The sequence below is a fragment of the Alternaria novae-zelandiae genome (assembly GCF_023758075.1).
Source record: "Alternaria novae-zelandiae strain BMP 2774 chromosome Unknown scaffold_13, whole genome shotgun sequence".
NCBI lineage: Eukaryota > Fungi > Ascomycota > Dothideomycetes > Pleosporales > Pleosporaceae > Alternaria > Alternaria novae-zelandiae.
The window spans coordinates 814,132-830,723 of NW_026056973.1; the positions used below are offsets into that span (position 1 = coordinate 814,132).

Below are 16,592 nucleotides of genomic sequence, written 5' to 3' on the forward strand. Positions count from 1 at the left end.
ATCAATACGACATCTACTTGTCACTGCTACCGAAGTACCACCACAATGTCTTCTCAATCCAACACCACCTCACCAAGCGATCTGCCACGCTATTCTACCACTGCACCACCGCCATACTCATCTTCCGATGCGAACTCCCTAGTCTCAACGAAATCAACGTCGAAAAGTATTCTGGCAAAGTTGCTGAACCGAAAGCGTATGTTCATACATCCTTTGATGAATTGGAATTCTAGCTAATACAGATAGCAGCTGCTGAAGCGACGTCGCAATCGAGCAACGAAGCGCAAAATAAAGTCGATGAGTGTGAGAATAGAGCTGCTGCGAGAGCGGCGTACTTCTCCGGGCTTTGAACGATTCACCGCCTTTAGAGGAGTAAGATTGCCGGATGTGGGTTTCGGAATGATGCGTGGAATAGTTCGCATGCTGAGATTCTGGGAATGATGTTGCTGGAAGAGCGGTCTGAGGCGTATATTGTGTCGGATTTCCATAATATATCGGGATTTGGGTATGAGGCGTTGAATGGTTTGTTTTAGTTGGCCGAGGCTTTGCAGTCCTGTCAACACAATTGATTACACTCAGAACAAGTCCTGGATTGGTCAGCAAATTCTTTCTGCATGTGACTCTTCAGCTTACCGCATTATTCCACGTTGCATTGTCTAGCCAGTTCAGAAAGTCGGAGGACTCTGTCGGTATAGGTTCCAGCCCCTCGGTCATGGGCATATCGAAGAATCCCTGCCCCATCCCGGTCAGATTAGCTGCGGTATCGTCACCGGCATCTGGTGTGCCTTTGATTGGAGGTTCGTAGTTGAGGACCTCATCTAGTACCAGCGCGAGCATTTTGTTGAGCTCGTTGCAAAGCTTGAGATTGCCGTCGCCGGGAAGAACGCTCCATTCCAAACATGAAGTCAACACGGAAAGGTTACGGATTAGGTCGGCCCGGGAGACTGTGCTAGGTAGTGGTACGCCCTGAATTGTACATCTCCGCAGCTCTAGTGCCAATACACCAGCAGCTGGGGAACAGTAGAATAAAATGACAGTGGGGAAATGGCGACGAGTTTCGTATATGCGGTTTTGCGGCTTGGAAGCCACGAGTGAGGATACCAGTAGCTTCAGAGACACTTCCAACAATGCTGGCAGGGCTTGTTGCGTTATCCGATGAAGGAGGCGTTGCGTTTGGAAATGTACGTGAAGGTAATCCAGGTAGTAGGCGACCAGCCGCATGGCCAGACCAGGACCGCGGTCTACCCAAGCAGCTTCTTCGGTATATGTATCATAGCGAAGGTGAGTCGGTAACGAGTTCCACCATTCGGCACATTCGGCAGAGATTGCTCTGCTCTTGTTAGCCGAAGGTAAAAAAGCGATGGAAAATCTAGACGTACTCGACATTCCGCACCACTTCGCTATCCTTTTCGCCTGCAAGACTTTGCTCTAACAATCTCTCTTTGAACACAGCAAGTTGGCATCGCATTCTACCGAAAGTAGTAGGGTGCAGATGACCTTCGGTATTCCAACCGTCGCTGTCGAGCTTCGAGAGCTCAGCATTGAGTACTTCAGTATCGTCCGAGGCCATAGCGCGATCGCTAATGTCCAACAACATCTTGCGGTCACTGTATCTCCAGCCCATCATCGGAGGCCTTCCGTAGAACACCGCTAGTGTCTTGTCGCCGTAATATATCGCCGCGTAGAGTCGTCTCCTAAATTCGCGCATGAAGAATGGTTCTGCGTTGCTACCGTCTACATTGCAAGCCTCGCAGTGGATTCCCGCAGCGTAGAGCGCGGATACACTGTCGCCCATGCGCCTCCAAGTAGCATGATCTGGAGAGTCAGCGATCGTAATTTAGTCTTCTGGATGTAGGGGTGACGTACGGTTGTCCCCGTAGAAGCTACTGACCACCATCAGGTTGATGTAAACGAGACATACCATGACTGCTTCCATCAAAATGTGTACGGTAAGTCTGCGTAGGAATGATACGTACGCTCATTGACAGCGCCATGTGTTTGGCAGATGTTGATACACGTATTGGTTGCATGCATTATGTCCTCGATGAACTCCTCTCTATTCATCTGCTTGCCATCTTCTAATGTGAAGAGGGGGTCGTTAGGCGATGTGAACTGGGCACTAGAGCCGGCGATCGCCATGATCAAGCCCAAAATCTCCCATCTCAGATTTTTGCCTGTGAAGAGAGTGTGGAACTCTGACGGACGCATATCTGAAGGTATTTTCATTGGGCGAGCGGAATTCCTTGTCATCTCGGCGTAGAGCAGGTGTGCGTGATTTCCAGCAGCTTGAAGTTGTTCTAAGTCTATGCGCAGTTGTGGCAACGCGGAAAGAATTAGGGGACCAGGGAGGGCTGGATCTAGAATCTCGATGTACTAAGTCAGTTTATGTCTCATACGCAGTTTGTACCTGAGAGATTTTACCCTTGTGCGATTCGAAATACATATGAAGAGACCTTTCATAGAAGGAAAATGGCTGAAGCGTAGAGACTATCGTATCTCCTAGAGAGAACTGGCAATGGCGGTGTGCCATGCCTCTATTTGACACGAAAGGGGCTGTGCTCGGACTTTCGGATGGCTGTTCATGTACTGTGTCTGGTAGCGGCTGCTCTTCTGTAAACACAGCGGCATAGCTAGTAGAACCCAAGAAGAAGTTCCGGGATGGGTCGGGTCCGCTTTGTGTTGTTCTAGTAGCAGAATCTGGAGGAGTAGGCCATGGCCCAATCCCCGCATCATTCCTCAAAGTTGGTGGACTTAGGGTCAACGGCGTCAACCTCCCCTGACTGGATGACGGATTTGTAGCCTGCGCATCCAACCGGCGACGACGCGGCTCTGGCTTCTTGCGAGGGGTGCCAGCAGGCTTCGTCATTGGGTTAGGATGATAAAAGCACTGTTCTGTCATCCCACGAGTCTGGCACTTTGAGCATGTGGGCGTGGCATGGTCGCACTTGATTTTCGATATGCGACATGGTTCGCACGACCTGCGCGTCACGATTAGCCACCCGTGGGTATCTGACTGTCGAATTCACCAACCTGGGCTTCCCGTTCCTTCGCAGCATACTAGATGATTCTCCGAATAGTGTAAGATTAGTGCGAAAGAACTGTTCCGCACCTAAGCTCACGTATCTCCTACATACAGAAGCAGAACCTTGTCGGAGTAATTCTTCAATGTTCCGGCGAAACGGCCCCGCAGCTTGCTAATCCCAAGTAGGTCTAGATTGCATCGCTTCACGCCCCATAGTCTCTCTCGCCATTGGATGAGGTTGCTGATAAGCGGGAGCCTACTGGTGATGTACATGATTCTTACTGGAAACAGCTAATGACACGGAATATTCGGAGTGAAAGAATGTCACCAGCCACGCAAATTGCAGAACGCTCACCTGGGCAGTCATCAGGTGCATTCATTAGAATCCGCTCTGGAGGTGTTCGCTGATTCCTGCGTGAACAGGCTGATTGAGTACAGGTAAAGATTGAGCGATGAACGACACTGGATTACTCGTATCGGATATGTGAAGGACTGCTGACACGCAGTGCGGAGTTCTCGACGCCGATGATCTAGCGCGAACTTCGGACATCGACTCCGTCGAAGGCTCCGCGTCAGAAGTCGTATCTGGCATTCTGTGGCAAGTCTTTTCCGAGCAAATAAACGCCATTCGCTATGTATGCTGGTTCTCTGTGTTAAATCTGAAAAGAGCGCCCCAGGCGCCAACGCTGAACAATGCTAGAGTAAACTTGCTACCAATCCACAAGCGTGTACATCTTCGTATGTTTGGGTATAATGCATAGCCATAATCACTGCCACCATCTTGCCTCTCAGCTCGCTACACATGGTTGAGAAGGGACCATGATCGCCACCATCAATGTCCCTTTCTGAGGCTCCTGAGACTACTCCGGGGCAATCTCTTGGGATCTTCTCCTTCGACTATGACCTTCGTAGTGACGCGTATATTCTGCTCCTCTTCGCTCTCGCCGAGATTGCTCATTGGGTACAGCTCGTCCTGGCTCCCTGTTCTTACATCATCTTCCTCGCCATGAGTGCTCAGTTTGCTACCCTTTGTTACACGACTAGCGTTCCCTAAAGAACGGCCCTTGGATCCAGGGGTAGCAATGCCAAAGTGGTATCCCTCAGTGGAACTCTGCTCTTTTCTCGATACCCTTGCACGGTAGAAGCCGTACATTCCAGGCATATTGGCGGTGATGATCGCTACCGCGAATTCGATAGAAGTGACGATCGTGACGGAGCCGAAGATGTACGACACATCTTTCGTGTTTGCGAGTTGCCACAGGACGATGAAGCGAAGAAGCGAAATCATAATCGTGCAGCCTCCAAGGGTAAAGACGCACATCAGACCGATTCGGCGGCGGACCGTAGTTTGTACGTTCCACAGAGGGTAGATCGGGAGGAGATAAATCACTACGTCCATGAAGACGTTCTGCATAGTGTCAGTGGAGAGTAGTCTGACAGGTGACGAGCGACTTACAGCAACGGAGGGCAAGTAGTATGATAGACCAGAGGAAATGCAGACAGCGTTCGGATAAAGTTCTGGGGTGAAAAAGGCCTGGATGGGGATACATTGCAGGCCGTAGAAAATCCATGTGCCGCTCGTCTGCAAGCCGACCAGGATCATAGTGGTTATTACCGCGATCCTAAAACCTGGTGTGACCTCGAGTGTGCGGCGATAGAAGAAGAGGAACGACATCTTTATGAAGAACTGTAGAAGAAGATAGTAGAACTCTTCTGCGAAGAGATACTGCCTTATGTGTTAATATGTATGACCAAGCGAGCGAAAGCGCGCATTGCACGTAAGACTGCCATAACGTACAGTGCTGATTTTCTTGAGGTTTTCAGGCTTAACACGAGGGTCGGTAACGTGCCTAGAAAAACAGTTGGAAAACTTCTCTCCAGAAAGTGTCAAACTTACAGCCCGCCGCCTAAGATGGTCCACATCCAAGCGATATACTGCTGCCCGATGAACAAAATCTGTCTCTGGGTCAGTCACAGCACGGCTCAGAAACAGGGTAGGTTTAACACTCACAGTTCCAACCAGCATGAACCAGTCGTCTGTACCAAAAGGCTTTCGTATAAAAGCTCGAGTGTAAAGCCGGATAGCAGATGATATCAAGCCCATTATGAAGAATGGAACTGTGGTGATCCAAACAATGGGCTGAATGTTATCGTACACCACCAAATTCACATTATCTCCGGCTCTTCGGACAAAATCCATAGTGGGCAGTGAACAGTACGTGAAGACTCCAAACGGTATGCACTTCTTCTCAACAAATACCAAAAGATCGCGAGTACTTCGTCCGGCCGCAATAAGTCGAAGTGCTGCGAGTGAGTAAAGAGTAACCCCTTACAAAACGGGGAAAGGTATGTGTCGCTATACGCGACGCAGGAACCATTTGATTTTTGCAGCATGTGCCCAATGAAACGGTGCGTGAGTCGGCATGAAGAAGCGCTCCCGATCCTTGTCATGAAGTCGGCCCTATGTCGTTGAAGTTCGCGACTCGTTACTAGGACGAGTATCGGGTGGGGGTTGCCAACGGTCCAAACATGCGGTAGCGACATTCGGTCCTGATGAGGAGACTCCTTTGGGCACGAACGTGCGGCGTGACGCAGAGTGATAAGCGGTGGCATTACCACGGTGTTCTTCAAAACTGATGTTATCTCCCTATCGCGACTTACGTTATAGGCAGTCCGCGAGCTACCCTTAAGGCTTAACTGTAATGCCTTGTTGTATCCTGATCAACTAGAAGTAGACTTTATACTTGTCTCCTTATGTATGCGCAAATGGTATGTGGGTAGTGGAACGCGAACACTTCGGAAGTATTGTGCATTGCCCTAGTCAAAATCTGGGGTTGGACTCCACGGAAGTCTGCATGAGGTGAGATATGCTTTCATTCAAGCTCGCGCCGCGCCGTTGCCGCTTGCCGCGCCTAGATTCCGCACGCACTCACCATTCTTCCTGCGAGACATTAGACTGTCCTGGCGAGACCGTACAAGAGTGAGTCAGGAACGGCACTTTATCGGATGTAGAACTGCAGGTTTTCCGACCGAAGTAACGCCTCACAAACAGTTCATGATTGGCGCACTGGTTAAAATGAACCTTGCCGTCTCCACAGTGCAAGGCGCGCAACGTCGAGGCTTTGATATGATCAGCTGCTGAAATTCTCCGTCCCCAAGGGTCGTGGTTTTAAGCGAAATCCTTCTGTCTCTTATTCATTGCATTTTTCTGGAGCTTCTCGGCCTCAACCACGTTTTACCCCAGCAAGCAGCATGTCCGCGAAAGAGCTTAGGATCCGCCCAGCAGGTTGGGAGAGCGCTCCTGCAGAGGAGGACTTCGCTCTCTCCGATATGGACCACACCATGCCGAAGATCTATGTGCAGATAGTGGAGGTGTTCCAGCTCGCGCCACATGTTGAAAAGGCCAAGGTCGTGGATAGCATGGCCAAGGGTCTCGAAGTCACATTGAGCCAGTTCCCAATTCTCGCCGGCGGCTTGAAGATGGACGCGGACAATGGACGGCTGTGGGTGACGAAGAAAAAGGACAGTGAAGTCAGTCTGTTTGTGCAGAACCTGGAGGAAACGTTTCCTTCGTTTGAAGAGCTGGATAGGACCGATTTCCCAGCCGCGACGTTCAAGGGACACAGGTTGTTGCCCAAGGCGGTGACAGAGAAACAACTGTTCTCGCCGCTTGGGGACAATCAGGAAGACGATCTCCTCATTTCTACGTTTCAGATAAATTTCATCAAAGGCGGTCTCGTCCTCGGTGTTGCTATCCATCACAACTGTTCCGACGGCCCGGGATGCGACGGCTTCCTTACCACTTGGGCGCAGAACTCTGCAGCGGTGGCCAATGGAACTTCCTTCCAGGTAGTCCCCAAGGAAACGATGGACCGATCGCGTCTCAGTGCAAAGAAGCCAGATGCTGCGCGGTGGAAGGAACTCGACCACAAGTTCCCCGTACTTAAGGATGGCGGGGGTCCGCCTCCTCCACCGCCAGCCGACTTCAAGATGCCCGAGTTGGCTATTCGAATGTGGCATTTTCCTAAGAGTAAGACGGAGGAACTCAAGTCTCGAGCCATGACAAAGACAGGAGACAGTTGGATCTCGACTTACGATGCAATCATGTCCATCCTCTGGAAGAGTATCACACGGTCCAAGCTTGAGCTTCTCCACCCTGATCTTGGCAAGGAGGTCATCCTAGTTCATGCACTCAATACACGAAAGGTGTTGGACCCGCCTCTGCCGGAAACGATGATGGGCAATGCGGTTGCGCTTCCTCGCACCGAGCCGATCAAGATATCTGAACTTCTTGCTGAAGACAACCTTCCCAGCATTGCGCAAAGAGTGCGGAACTCGATCAAGACAATCACTCCGCAATACGTCGCTGAGCTTCCCGAGTGGATCGCGGGGCTCAACGATAGGCGGTGGATCAACATCAACATGAGTTCCTTCCTAGGCATGGACCTGGCAGGTACGAGTTGGCAAGGCATGAATGTGTACCAGAAACATGATTTTGGTTTCGGTGTCGCGAGAGCCATTCGCTTTCCCGATCCTCAATTCGAAGGCTATGTTTTCGTGTACCCGAGCAGGGCCGGTGTCAAGGCGAATGCTGTTGACGAAGGTATCGAGGTATGCGTGTGTTTGGAGAAAGGATGCCACGATCGGTTGATGAAGGATGAGGAGCTGCTGCGATATGCACAGCCTCGTGGCAACTAGGTGCGACATGGCCCGGCCTGTGCTGTATGTCATGACTTTCCACCAGATTAGAGTGTGCTGTTGTCGCGAAAATTCATATCCAGTGTCTCTCCTGCTTACCAATTGCCCTGTCACCCAGCAGCATACTCCCATGACGTCACACAATGCAATGTGGTAGCACCGTCAACCGAGGGTTTCCTGGGTTGAGCGCTTTTCAAGCGCCTTGTCGATTGTCTCGAACAGAATAAGTGAAGCAGCAGCCACCCGGCAGGTGGCGCCGGTTGCACACCGCGGTCGCTCGAACTCACTGTGGGATCCGAGCAAGGTGCACAACTAGTCGGAAGGTCAGATTGAACGTAACGACGATAAGAATCAAACTGCGCCACAGTAGGCGCGGTGGTGCTGTCTCGTGGCCAAACCCGGCTGTACGAAAATCGTGCTCCTCACAGTGCTGCGCCCTAAGCTGGAGTGGGCATAGTGTCTGCCCAGGTCGATTGGAGGCAGGACACGATGGCGCCTGCCAGGTCTACGAGCGCGCGCAAAGCAGCAAGCCTGAACGATGATCAAAGACGTTCTTCGTGCCAGCTCTGGCTTCACACTGCTGCCACCCCTCCGTCTTTCACATAGCGCACTTCTGCCAGAGACGCAAGCCAACGACGTCGAGCGACACATGACGCGCGACAGCCGCCACATGATCCGGCTTACCTTACCGTCCGCCAGTGTGCGCTGGCATTCGACAAGCCCTCTTACACAGAACGCTCACATCCCATGGATGCGCGCAACCGGGTGGAAACAACGGTATGACCTATTGCCGGACGGAAACGATTGGGTTGCGCGCCCGCACATATGTCACTGCCCGCAGCATGAGCTGGCAGCTCGTCTACCGGTCAACATCGCAGAGCCGCACTAGATCGTAATTTGCAGTTGCTCAACCAGCCGTCCCCTTCAGTGCGACCTTCATTCGTCCCCCCAAGGCTGCATTTGATGAGGTATGGCTTAGCGAACAAGGCGCAGGCTGTGCATTGCATAAGTCATGCCTGAGGCACATCGAGGCGGCTGGGGACGACTCCATGTGTTTCAGGACATGGCTCCCGCGACGAGCAAAAATCGCGACCAAAACGTGCAAAATGGGACGCGACCAGCCACTTTGACGACAGAATCTCGACCTCAAACCATCGGTGATTTGCAGCGCAGCGCGAAGGCAGCGCGAATGTTGGTTGTGGTTTGGTGCGATCTAAAAGCTGTGCGGATGCATGCAGCTAAGCCAATAGCTTGCATTTGCCGGTTGTCCTTCACCGGTCCTCGCGGGGCAGCGTAAGATGGGCGGGAATGCCACCAGACTAATCGCCATCTGAACTTCTGACAATCAGCCGCTCTGAGACAGATTCTTCTTGCGCGTCCTCCTCGAGTAGTGTTGGACGTCCCCCATTCTGGTCAGACCCTTCGCGCGTGCCGTTCCCTGTTGCGCATCGCTGTTCTGCCCGGGTACGAGCCGTTGTCTTCCCGTCTTCACCATCTCCAGTCCGTGGCTCGAGCGCTGGGTCATCATCCCACAACAGGATTCTCATAGCCGTCTGATGCGCAAGGTCTAGGAAGACCCTAACTTCTGTCTGGCCCCGGCCGCCACTTGCGCATCATGTCGACATACTCACAGCACTACCAGACCTACCAGGACCAGCCGCTTTTCATCGATCCGCATGCATTTGTCTATGGTCAATATGACAGCCGGCGCTCGAAAACACCAACAGATTCCCTGATCAACCATACTGGACTCTCGCCTGGCCCGCTTGCGACCCCACCGCCTGTGAGCCGCGGTCTGCCGCAACAACCGGAACTGCCCCAAGACCAGCCACCCGAGTATATGCAATGGGAGATTGACAGCTCTTCGACCTCTCCCACGTCTGTAAGGACGCCAGAAGGCTCTTCATTTGAGGGAGACATGATCGATTACACGCCTAACTACCACCATAACGGCAATACCATGTCATCCCACGGCTCACACCACTCCATACCCGGGGTGGATTCTGGCATGTTGTTCAGCGATCAAGGTTTGTCATCTTGACATAGCTCAGCCATATCCGCTGACACCCGCATAGCAGTCCAGGCGGCGTTTAACGCTACAATGGCTGAGACGCAGCGGTATCAACAGCAGTATACTATGCAGACCCAACCATCACACCACGTAGCACCGGCACATCCTCAAACCAACATGTACAATCAGAACTATACTACCCAGCCACCTCGCCATGACCCTTGGAATGGACAAGCACCTTCGCGGTCCTCAATGGTCCCTCGATCCGGCCATGTCGTTTTCGACCCTGCGAGCGATCCGATCAATTACTCGGACTATCTGGTGGATGTGGACTCGTGGGCAGCGCAATATACAGACCCTTCCTCCCTGATCTCACCTAGCGAACCCACGACATCATTCCAAGGTGAACTATACTTCACCCAAGGCCAAAATCTTCCTCATCGCCCGTTCGACCATGTGCCAAGAACACAACTTCCGACTCATCAGTCCATAGAGATGCAATTCACGCGCGCATCACCACCACCCGATCAGCAAAACTTTGTCAACTACAACGCATCATCTAGTCTCTTCACGGATACTTACATCACCAGCAACCAATTTCCTGCCCCACCATCGACGGCCTCATCGACGGGCTACCACCCAAGGTCTCCGTATCAGCCAGAAGTTAGCCCTTCCGCACCCAGTCCGGGGAGCTCCGATGGCGTATACTCATCTTATCAACATTCCGACTCTGAGATGATCTTCGACCAGTATCAGACACAGCAATACACCCATCTGCAACAACTGCCGCAGCTACAGCAACCACATCAACCTTCTATCAAGATAGACTATTCCACAGTCAGCGCTGTACCTGAACTGAGTTTCGATGCATCTCCTGAGCCAGAGTCATCGCAGAGTGCAGCACAGAAAGCACTGGCAGCAAAGTCTGGTGGCAGAGCGTTGGGCACTCATCTCGAGCCGACTGTTGCCAAAGCAGCGCATGATATGCGTAAGATCGTGGCATGCTGGCATTGTGTGTTGCAGAGAGACAAGTGTGGGCCGGGCGATATCTGCGAGCGTTGCTTCAAGCGATCTCAGCGACCGAATGCTGATTGTGGCCTTGGATGTAATCGGCTGAAGCTCATCGATTTGTCGCCATACTTCCTTCCTTCTCTGGTTACGCAAATGCATGAGGACGCAAACCTCACGCATTTCGTGACTCAGTACATCCAACAATGGGGAAGTGTCGAATTAACCGTCATGATGACATGCGGCCAAGACAATATGCCTCGGATGCCAGTAAAGGTGTACGAGTTCATCCCCCGTGGCGACGCGTTGCTAGTGCAAATCCAGTACAAGACGGATCCTGTCACACACACGAGAGTCGCTATCCAGAAGCAAAGCCCAGCACTAGGCATGGTGCACATCAACCACAACGAAGAGAAGAAATACGACAGGTATATCACCGAGATTGTCGACCATCACCTCGACGCCTTTGGCGAGCTTTGCTGGATGGAAGATGACAACGACTTCCAACAGAAGCTCTTCAAGCTGATGACGCGCGTGAAGCCAAAGTCGGACGACGAGGCAAAGCTACTCCGTGAAATCTTCCGCCTTATCGTGGTCACGTTCATCATGTCACACACACTCACCATCGCCGAGGAAACGAAAGCCGCAACACTGTCACGCATGCACTCGTACAGCGGCCACAACTCTTACGTCGAGAACTACACATCGCCGCGCATGACTAACCGACAGCTCAAATACTTCTTCTCTCGTCTGCAACGCTCAATTCAGACTACTGTTCTGAACAAGCTTCAGCAAATCTTCAAATCCTCCAAGGGCTGCGATAAGTGGCTTGCCGCTTTTGTCGCGGTGCTAGGTATGTGCATGGCGCTTGAAGACCAGCAAAAGACCATTCACCTAGTCATGTCTACCAAGGCTACTACAGAGCGCTTAGACTTGAGAGACGCGCAGAGCCAGGCGGATATCGCGTGTCGTGAGATTGATCAGCGGATGCACTTCGTGCAGCAGATATTCCGATGGAAGTACAACCGCAAGCATAATCCCATGCGCGACGCTGATCACGACTGGGAAAAGGAGGTGGGCTTCGGAGATGCGAGCAGTGTCAACTTCGTGAGACAAGTTGCGCAGTTGGTCAAGGAGAACAGTAAGTCGATACCATCGCATTACTTGGATGTTGCGAGAGAGGCCTTGCTAATGACAATCCAGTTGATTTCCTGCAACAACGGCAGCAGGTCAGCATCTCAGCCGACAACCAGACGAAATATACGTCACGTCTTGTGGGACAGTTCTTGCTTTCCTTCTGGCTTCCTAGCGTGTAGAGCGCTTTGGCTGATCAAAGCTTGAAACACCATCACAAGTCCGCCACCGAGCAACGCCCTCGTCTGCAGCATTCGCATGAGCGTGTCGCTCCGACGCTCTATTCACGACATAATGTATAACGATCGTTTCCCTCATTCTCTCTTCCAGCGTTAGAGTCTTTGCATTTAGGCCACGCTGACCAGCTATTTCACGCAACAAAAAATACGTTGAAGGGTCAGTTGTTCAGTAACAATCTCGATCTACGACTTCATGATCTTCATTCACATTCTTGGCTTTGCGAAACATTAGCCACTTATTTTTATACCCTTTGGTTTCGTCACGGATGTCTTATTCCATTCTTGTTTGGAGATGCGATGGCTTCATCCCTCTAAAGTAGAACGATGCGTTATTTAGTCTAATGGGATTCCTCGCTTGTATCAATCTTGTTGACGATCAGCGTGCATGATGTGAGGGGCATGGATGTGAGTTTTCCGTAAGCACCACACGGCAAAACGAGGCAAGGCGAGGCAAAGTCTAGAGGGAACACCCTCGTTGAGCATACCCCATTCCGTGATCACGGACAAGGTTAACCCATATGTCCCTGTGCCGACTCCCGACCGGGTGAGAGTCAATTAAGGTTTGCGCATCATCCGCAGCTGATTTCCCCACTAAGCATCTTAGTACTTTGGACGACGACCCGCGACGGATGTGGCGCAAATGCGATCGCCGATTGAGTTCTGCCTACGTTTCTAGGCCTATACTAAGATAACGCATTCTGGTACTTGTGTGTAGTCACGAGCTCAAAAGCTTTTAGTCTATCAAGCCTCAACTCCCGCGTTTGGGACTAATGATAAGGTTTCGTGTGTACCGAGGGCCTGGAATGTGGGTACAGAGATGAGGGTGTGAGCAAGGCGAGTGTGGCGGACTAAAGGATTTTGTTCAATGCAGGGCAATAAGTTCAGACTAGGGCTGCCTGAGTGAGGAGGTATTCGGACCGAAGCGTGATTTTGATTATGATATGGTGTGTAGAAGAGGGGTATTGAGTGGGTGAACGCAATAGTTGGAAAGGTCGATGTGATTATCAAGAAGGAAAAATGATCATGTGGATGTAAAGTATGTATAAATGTATTGAGACGAATGATACACAAAAGCGCAGCTCCAGTAAACAAGAAGATTACTACCGATTGAGTAGTCAAGTGCGCTCCGTGTCGTGTAAAACCAAAGAAAAGGATGCTAAATGACAGGTGGTATACCGAGAACGCCAATGCAACCATGCCCAAGCCTCCCAACCAGCATTACTTCCATGACGAGAAAGAAAAGGCAAGTGATAATACGGACCCTTCCGTTATGCGTGTAACAGCTCACTAGAAGCTTGACTGCAATCGTCCGGAACGTCGTCGTCGTCATCACTACTCTTCAGATCTCCCTTCTCAAGCTCGATGCTCATCCAGCGCCAGTCAGAGATTGAGAAACTCTTCTTGTTACTGTTGCGGCTAGTCAGCTCTCTTCCTGCCGCAAAGTAACAAGAGGGAGAAAGCAGTGGTGGATTACCTACTACCTGGCCTTTGAGACGTTGGCCTTCGGACTGCTGGACGCATTCGGGAAGAGGAGCGCAAGGCCCTCTTCCCAGCCCCTCTCAGTGACAATGTCGATAACGGCGCGGCCGGATTCGTCGAGTAGTTGAAGGTCGACGGTGCCACCCATGTCGATCAGAAGCTTGAGGATCTCAGCATCGCCGTTCTCGACGGCTTGCAGAATAGCATTCCAGCCGCGGTGCATCTTGTTGATGTCCGCGCCGCGTGTGAGCAACATCTGAATGATCTCTGTGTCGCCTGAGTAGCGGCGGAGGGCTTTGACAATGGGCAAGTGCTCGCCAGGGGCGTTGGGGTCGGCATTCGCGACGTCGAGAAGGTAGCGAACAATGACCTTGCGTTCTTCGCGAATGGCCGTTGTGAGTGGAGAGAAGACACCGCAGTTCTTGTCTTCGACGCTGACGCCTGCTGCGAGGAGAAGCTTGATGCTTTCGAGTTGATTGGCTACAACAGCCATCTCGACGACACCACGGAAGGCACGTGGGTTGGGGGTTGCGGCAAGGAGTTTCTTGAGAATGGTGGGGCGCTTGACAGCCATGCATAGAGGCCAATCCTTGCCACGGATGGCTGGGTCTGCGCCGCGAGAGAGAAGGATATCGACAAGCTCGCCGTGATCGTCGTTGATGGCGGTGGTAAGCGGTGTGCATCCGTCCGGTGTGCGGTCGTTGGGGTTGACACCCTGATCGAGCAGGTAAATCATCGCGTCCTTGTCGTTAAACTTGACAGCCGTTTCGATAATACCCTTGGGCTTGTTAAGGTCTGCGCCAGCGGCAACCAGCTGCGGGAGGAAATGCGTGCGCTTGTGTGTGATACACTTGAAGGCCGGGTACTCCGCAGCGTTGAAGTTGGGGTCTGCGCCATGCTCTAGCAGATAAGTGACGATCTCCGGGCTGTTGTCACGAATAGCTGAGCAGAGTGGTGTGTAGACTCCGTCTTTCCGCAGGTTGGGTGATACACCAGCTTCCATGAGGATCTTGATGGAATCCAGCTTCTTAAGACTAGAAGCCAATTCCATGACACCTGGTGTCTTCTTGGTGTCAGCACCGCGAGAAAGCAGCAGCTGAAGAGCTTTTGGCTTGTAGGTGGATGGCCAGAGCGGGTGCTTAGGGCCCGGAAGGTTGGGATTCGCTCCGTGGTCGAGCAACACAGTCATGAGATCTACACGGTTCGCCTGAATAGCCTGGAAGAGGGCCGTTGTACCTTCTCCATTCTTTGCGTTGGCATCGCCATCCGCGCTCAGGAGCATTTCAACACACTTGGGCGAAGTGGTCTTGTTCATGGCTGATACGAGTGCCGTAGAACCATTTTCCATAATGAAGCCAGCATCGCCGCCATTGGCGAGGTACAATTGAACGAGATCAATAGAGTTCTGAGACGCAGCCAGCGCTAGAGGTGATTCGGAATCGGGGCCGGCGGACAGGTTAGGATCAGCGCCATGCTTTAGTAGTGTCTTCGCGCATTCGAGACATTGGGCACGAGTGGCGGCGAACAAGGGTGTGACACCTTCGCGGTCGAAACCGTTCGCATCCGCACCATATCGTAGAAGCAGCGTGATACTCTCCACGTCTTGATTTTGGGCAGCGACGCGAAGCATTGCTGACTCCATGTGAGGTTCTGCTTTAGCACCGCCGTCAAGGAGCTGCTCGAGCATCCGGTGCCTCCTCTGTTCGACGGCGTTGAAGAGTGCTGCCTTGCCACCAACATTCTTGGAGCCCCCACTTTGGCGTGGCGCCCAGTGTGGCGATGTGATGGCAGAATCCACCTTGGATGAAGAGTGATGATCGTCCATGTAGCGCTCGCTGACATTGAGACTGTGCAATTTCTCCTCCATGGTGGGCGACCGGGTAGAGGAGTGAGATGCGACATCCTCGTACACCGGATCCTCGTGATACCGAACATTCTGATGGTACATTGTGTCCCTGGTTGATTCACTGGAACGAGCGCTGGCTGGTGCGCGCCAATTCTTGTGAAGATCAACGATTCCTGGCGAGAGGCCAGTGTCCTCGTGCCGGAAATTTGAACTGTGACTGTCATACGAGTGTCCTTCCTCGTGGCGAAGTTCGTTCAGTGACGGTCTGTCCATACGGTGTGAAGGATGTGAAGGTGGTAAGAGGGGGTGGTCTCCATGATTGCTCGGAGCTTTTGTAGGTGGTGTCGGTGGAAGATCGGATGTCGGCGCTGGGTGTAGAGGTGGAAGGCTGGAAGCTTTGCTTGGGTTCAGTCGCTCCAACGCGGCAATCAGTCCGGCATATCCAATGCCCATGGAAGCATCGGCTCGCGCGTCGCCTAGTGTCCACCTGAACATAGCAGAGCTGACTTTGAGGGAGTCACGACTTCGTGACAGTGTGTGGCGCATTTTCTCGACATCTGTGTCGGCAAACATCATTCGGAACTTCATGCCAAAGCCGCCTTTGTGGTTCTCCTTGTCGACAACTGTAGCAAGTAATGCTGTCAGCAACAGTCCGCAACAACCATGCAAGCGAGGGTAATAGAAGCAGACAATCCAAGATTTGGGGAAACGTACACTTGTTGACCATTTGGGCCAAAACAGAGAACTCTTCGTTGACTTGGCGGACCCTTCTGTCAAGTTCTTGAGATACCTCGACGGGAAATCCACTTCGTGTTTTCGAAGCTTCCGTGACACCGGCCTCAATGGACCATAACACCTGACAGAGTTCGATGAACTCTCTGGCAAGTGGCTCAAAGCCATGAATAGGTGTCTTTGCTGTGCTCAGGTATTCGAGCATGCGGATTGCGATGGTGTTTCCCTGTGCGTTGACCCGCTTGCACAGATCAACCGATGTCTCTTTTGCTGGAGCCATGACAAAGATGGTAAAAATGAACGAATGCTGGGGGAATCAAAGAGACCAACGAGCGGGTCAACGAGGCTTCTTTACAGTGCACTCGAGAGCCCTGACTAGAGACTATCTGTGGCCCGCTCCAAATACCGTGGTAAGCCAGGCCG

General features: G+C 52.1%; 5 protein-coding genes across 5 annotated transcripts; 2 read left to right on the top strand and 3 right to left on the bottom strand.

The window, feature by feature from the left end:
• Positions 1-575: 575 nt before the first annotated feature.
• J4E88_006789 (uncharacterized protein) lies at positions 576-2,208 on the bottom strand (the record flags this gene model as incomplete). The annotated part of the gene is made up of 5 exons (XM_049400411.1): positions 576-587; positions 634-1,330; positions 1,380-1,815; positions 1,867-1,929; positions 1,977-2,208. 5 exons carry the CDS (start codon positions 2,206-2,208, stop codon positions 576-578), a joined length of 1,440 nt encoding a protein of 479 aa, XP_049254030.1.
• A 1,646-nt stretch (positions 2,209-3,854) lies between these two features.
• J4E88_006790 (uncharacterized protein) lies at positions 3,855-5,126 on the bottom strand (the record flags this gene model as incomplete). The annotated part of the gene is made up of 5 exons (XM_049400412.1): positions 3,855-4,430; positions 4,479-4,748; positions 4,821-4,872; positions 4,920-4,978; positions 5,034-5,126. 5 exons carry the CDS (start codon positions 5,124-5,126, stop codon positions 3,855-3,857), a joined length of 1,050 nt encoding a protein of 349 aa, XP_049254031.1.
• Positions 5,127-6,274: 1,148 nt separating this feature from the next.
• On the top strand, positions 6,275-7,720 carry J4E88_006791 (uncharacterized protein; the record flags this gene model as incomplete). Its single annotated transcript, XM_049400413.1, has 1 exon — positions 6,275-7,720. One exon carries the CDS (start codon positions 6,275-6,277, stop codon positions 7,718-7,720), a length of 1,446 nt encoding a protein of 481 aa, XP_049254032.1.
• Positions 7,721-9,335: 1,615 nt separating this feature from the next.
• On the top strand, positions 9,336-12,055 carry J4E88_006792 (uncharacterized protein; the record flags this gene model as incomplete). Its single annotated transcript, XM_049400414.1, has 3 exons — positions 9,336-9,747; positions 9,886-11,880; positions 11,943-12,055. The coding sequence occupies 3 exons, from the start codon at positions 9,336-9,338 to the stop codon at positions 12,053-12,055; spliced, it is 2,520 nt and encodes an 839-aa protein (XP_049254033.1).
• A 1,534-nt stretch (positions 12,056-13,589) lies between these two features.
• On the bottom strand, positions 13,590-16,449 carry J4E88_006793 (uncharacterized protein; the record flags this gene model as incomplete). Its single annotated transcript, XM_049400415.1, has 2 exons — positions 13,590-16,060; positions 16,152-16,449. 2 exons carry the CDS (start codon positions 16,447-16,449, stop codon positions 13,590-13,592), a joined length of 2,769 nt encoding a protein of 922 aa, XP_049254034.1.
• Between the last annotated feature and the right edge of the window lie 143 nt (positions 16,450-16,592).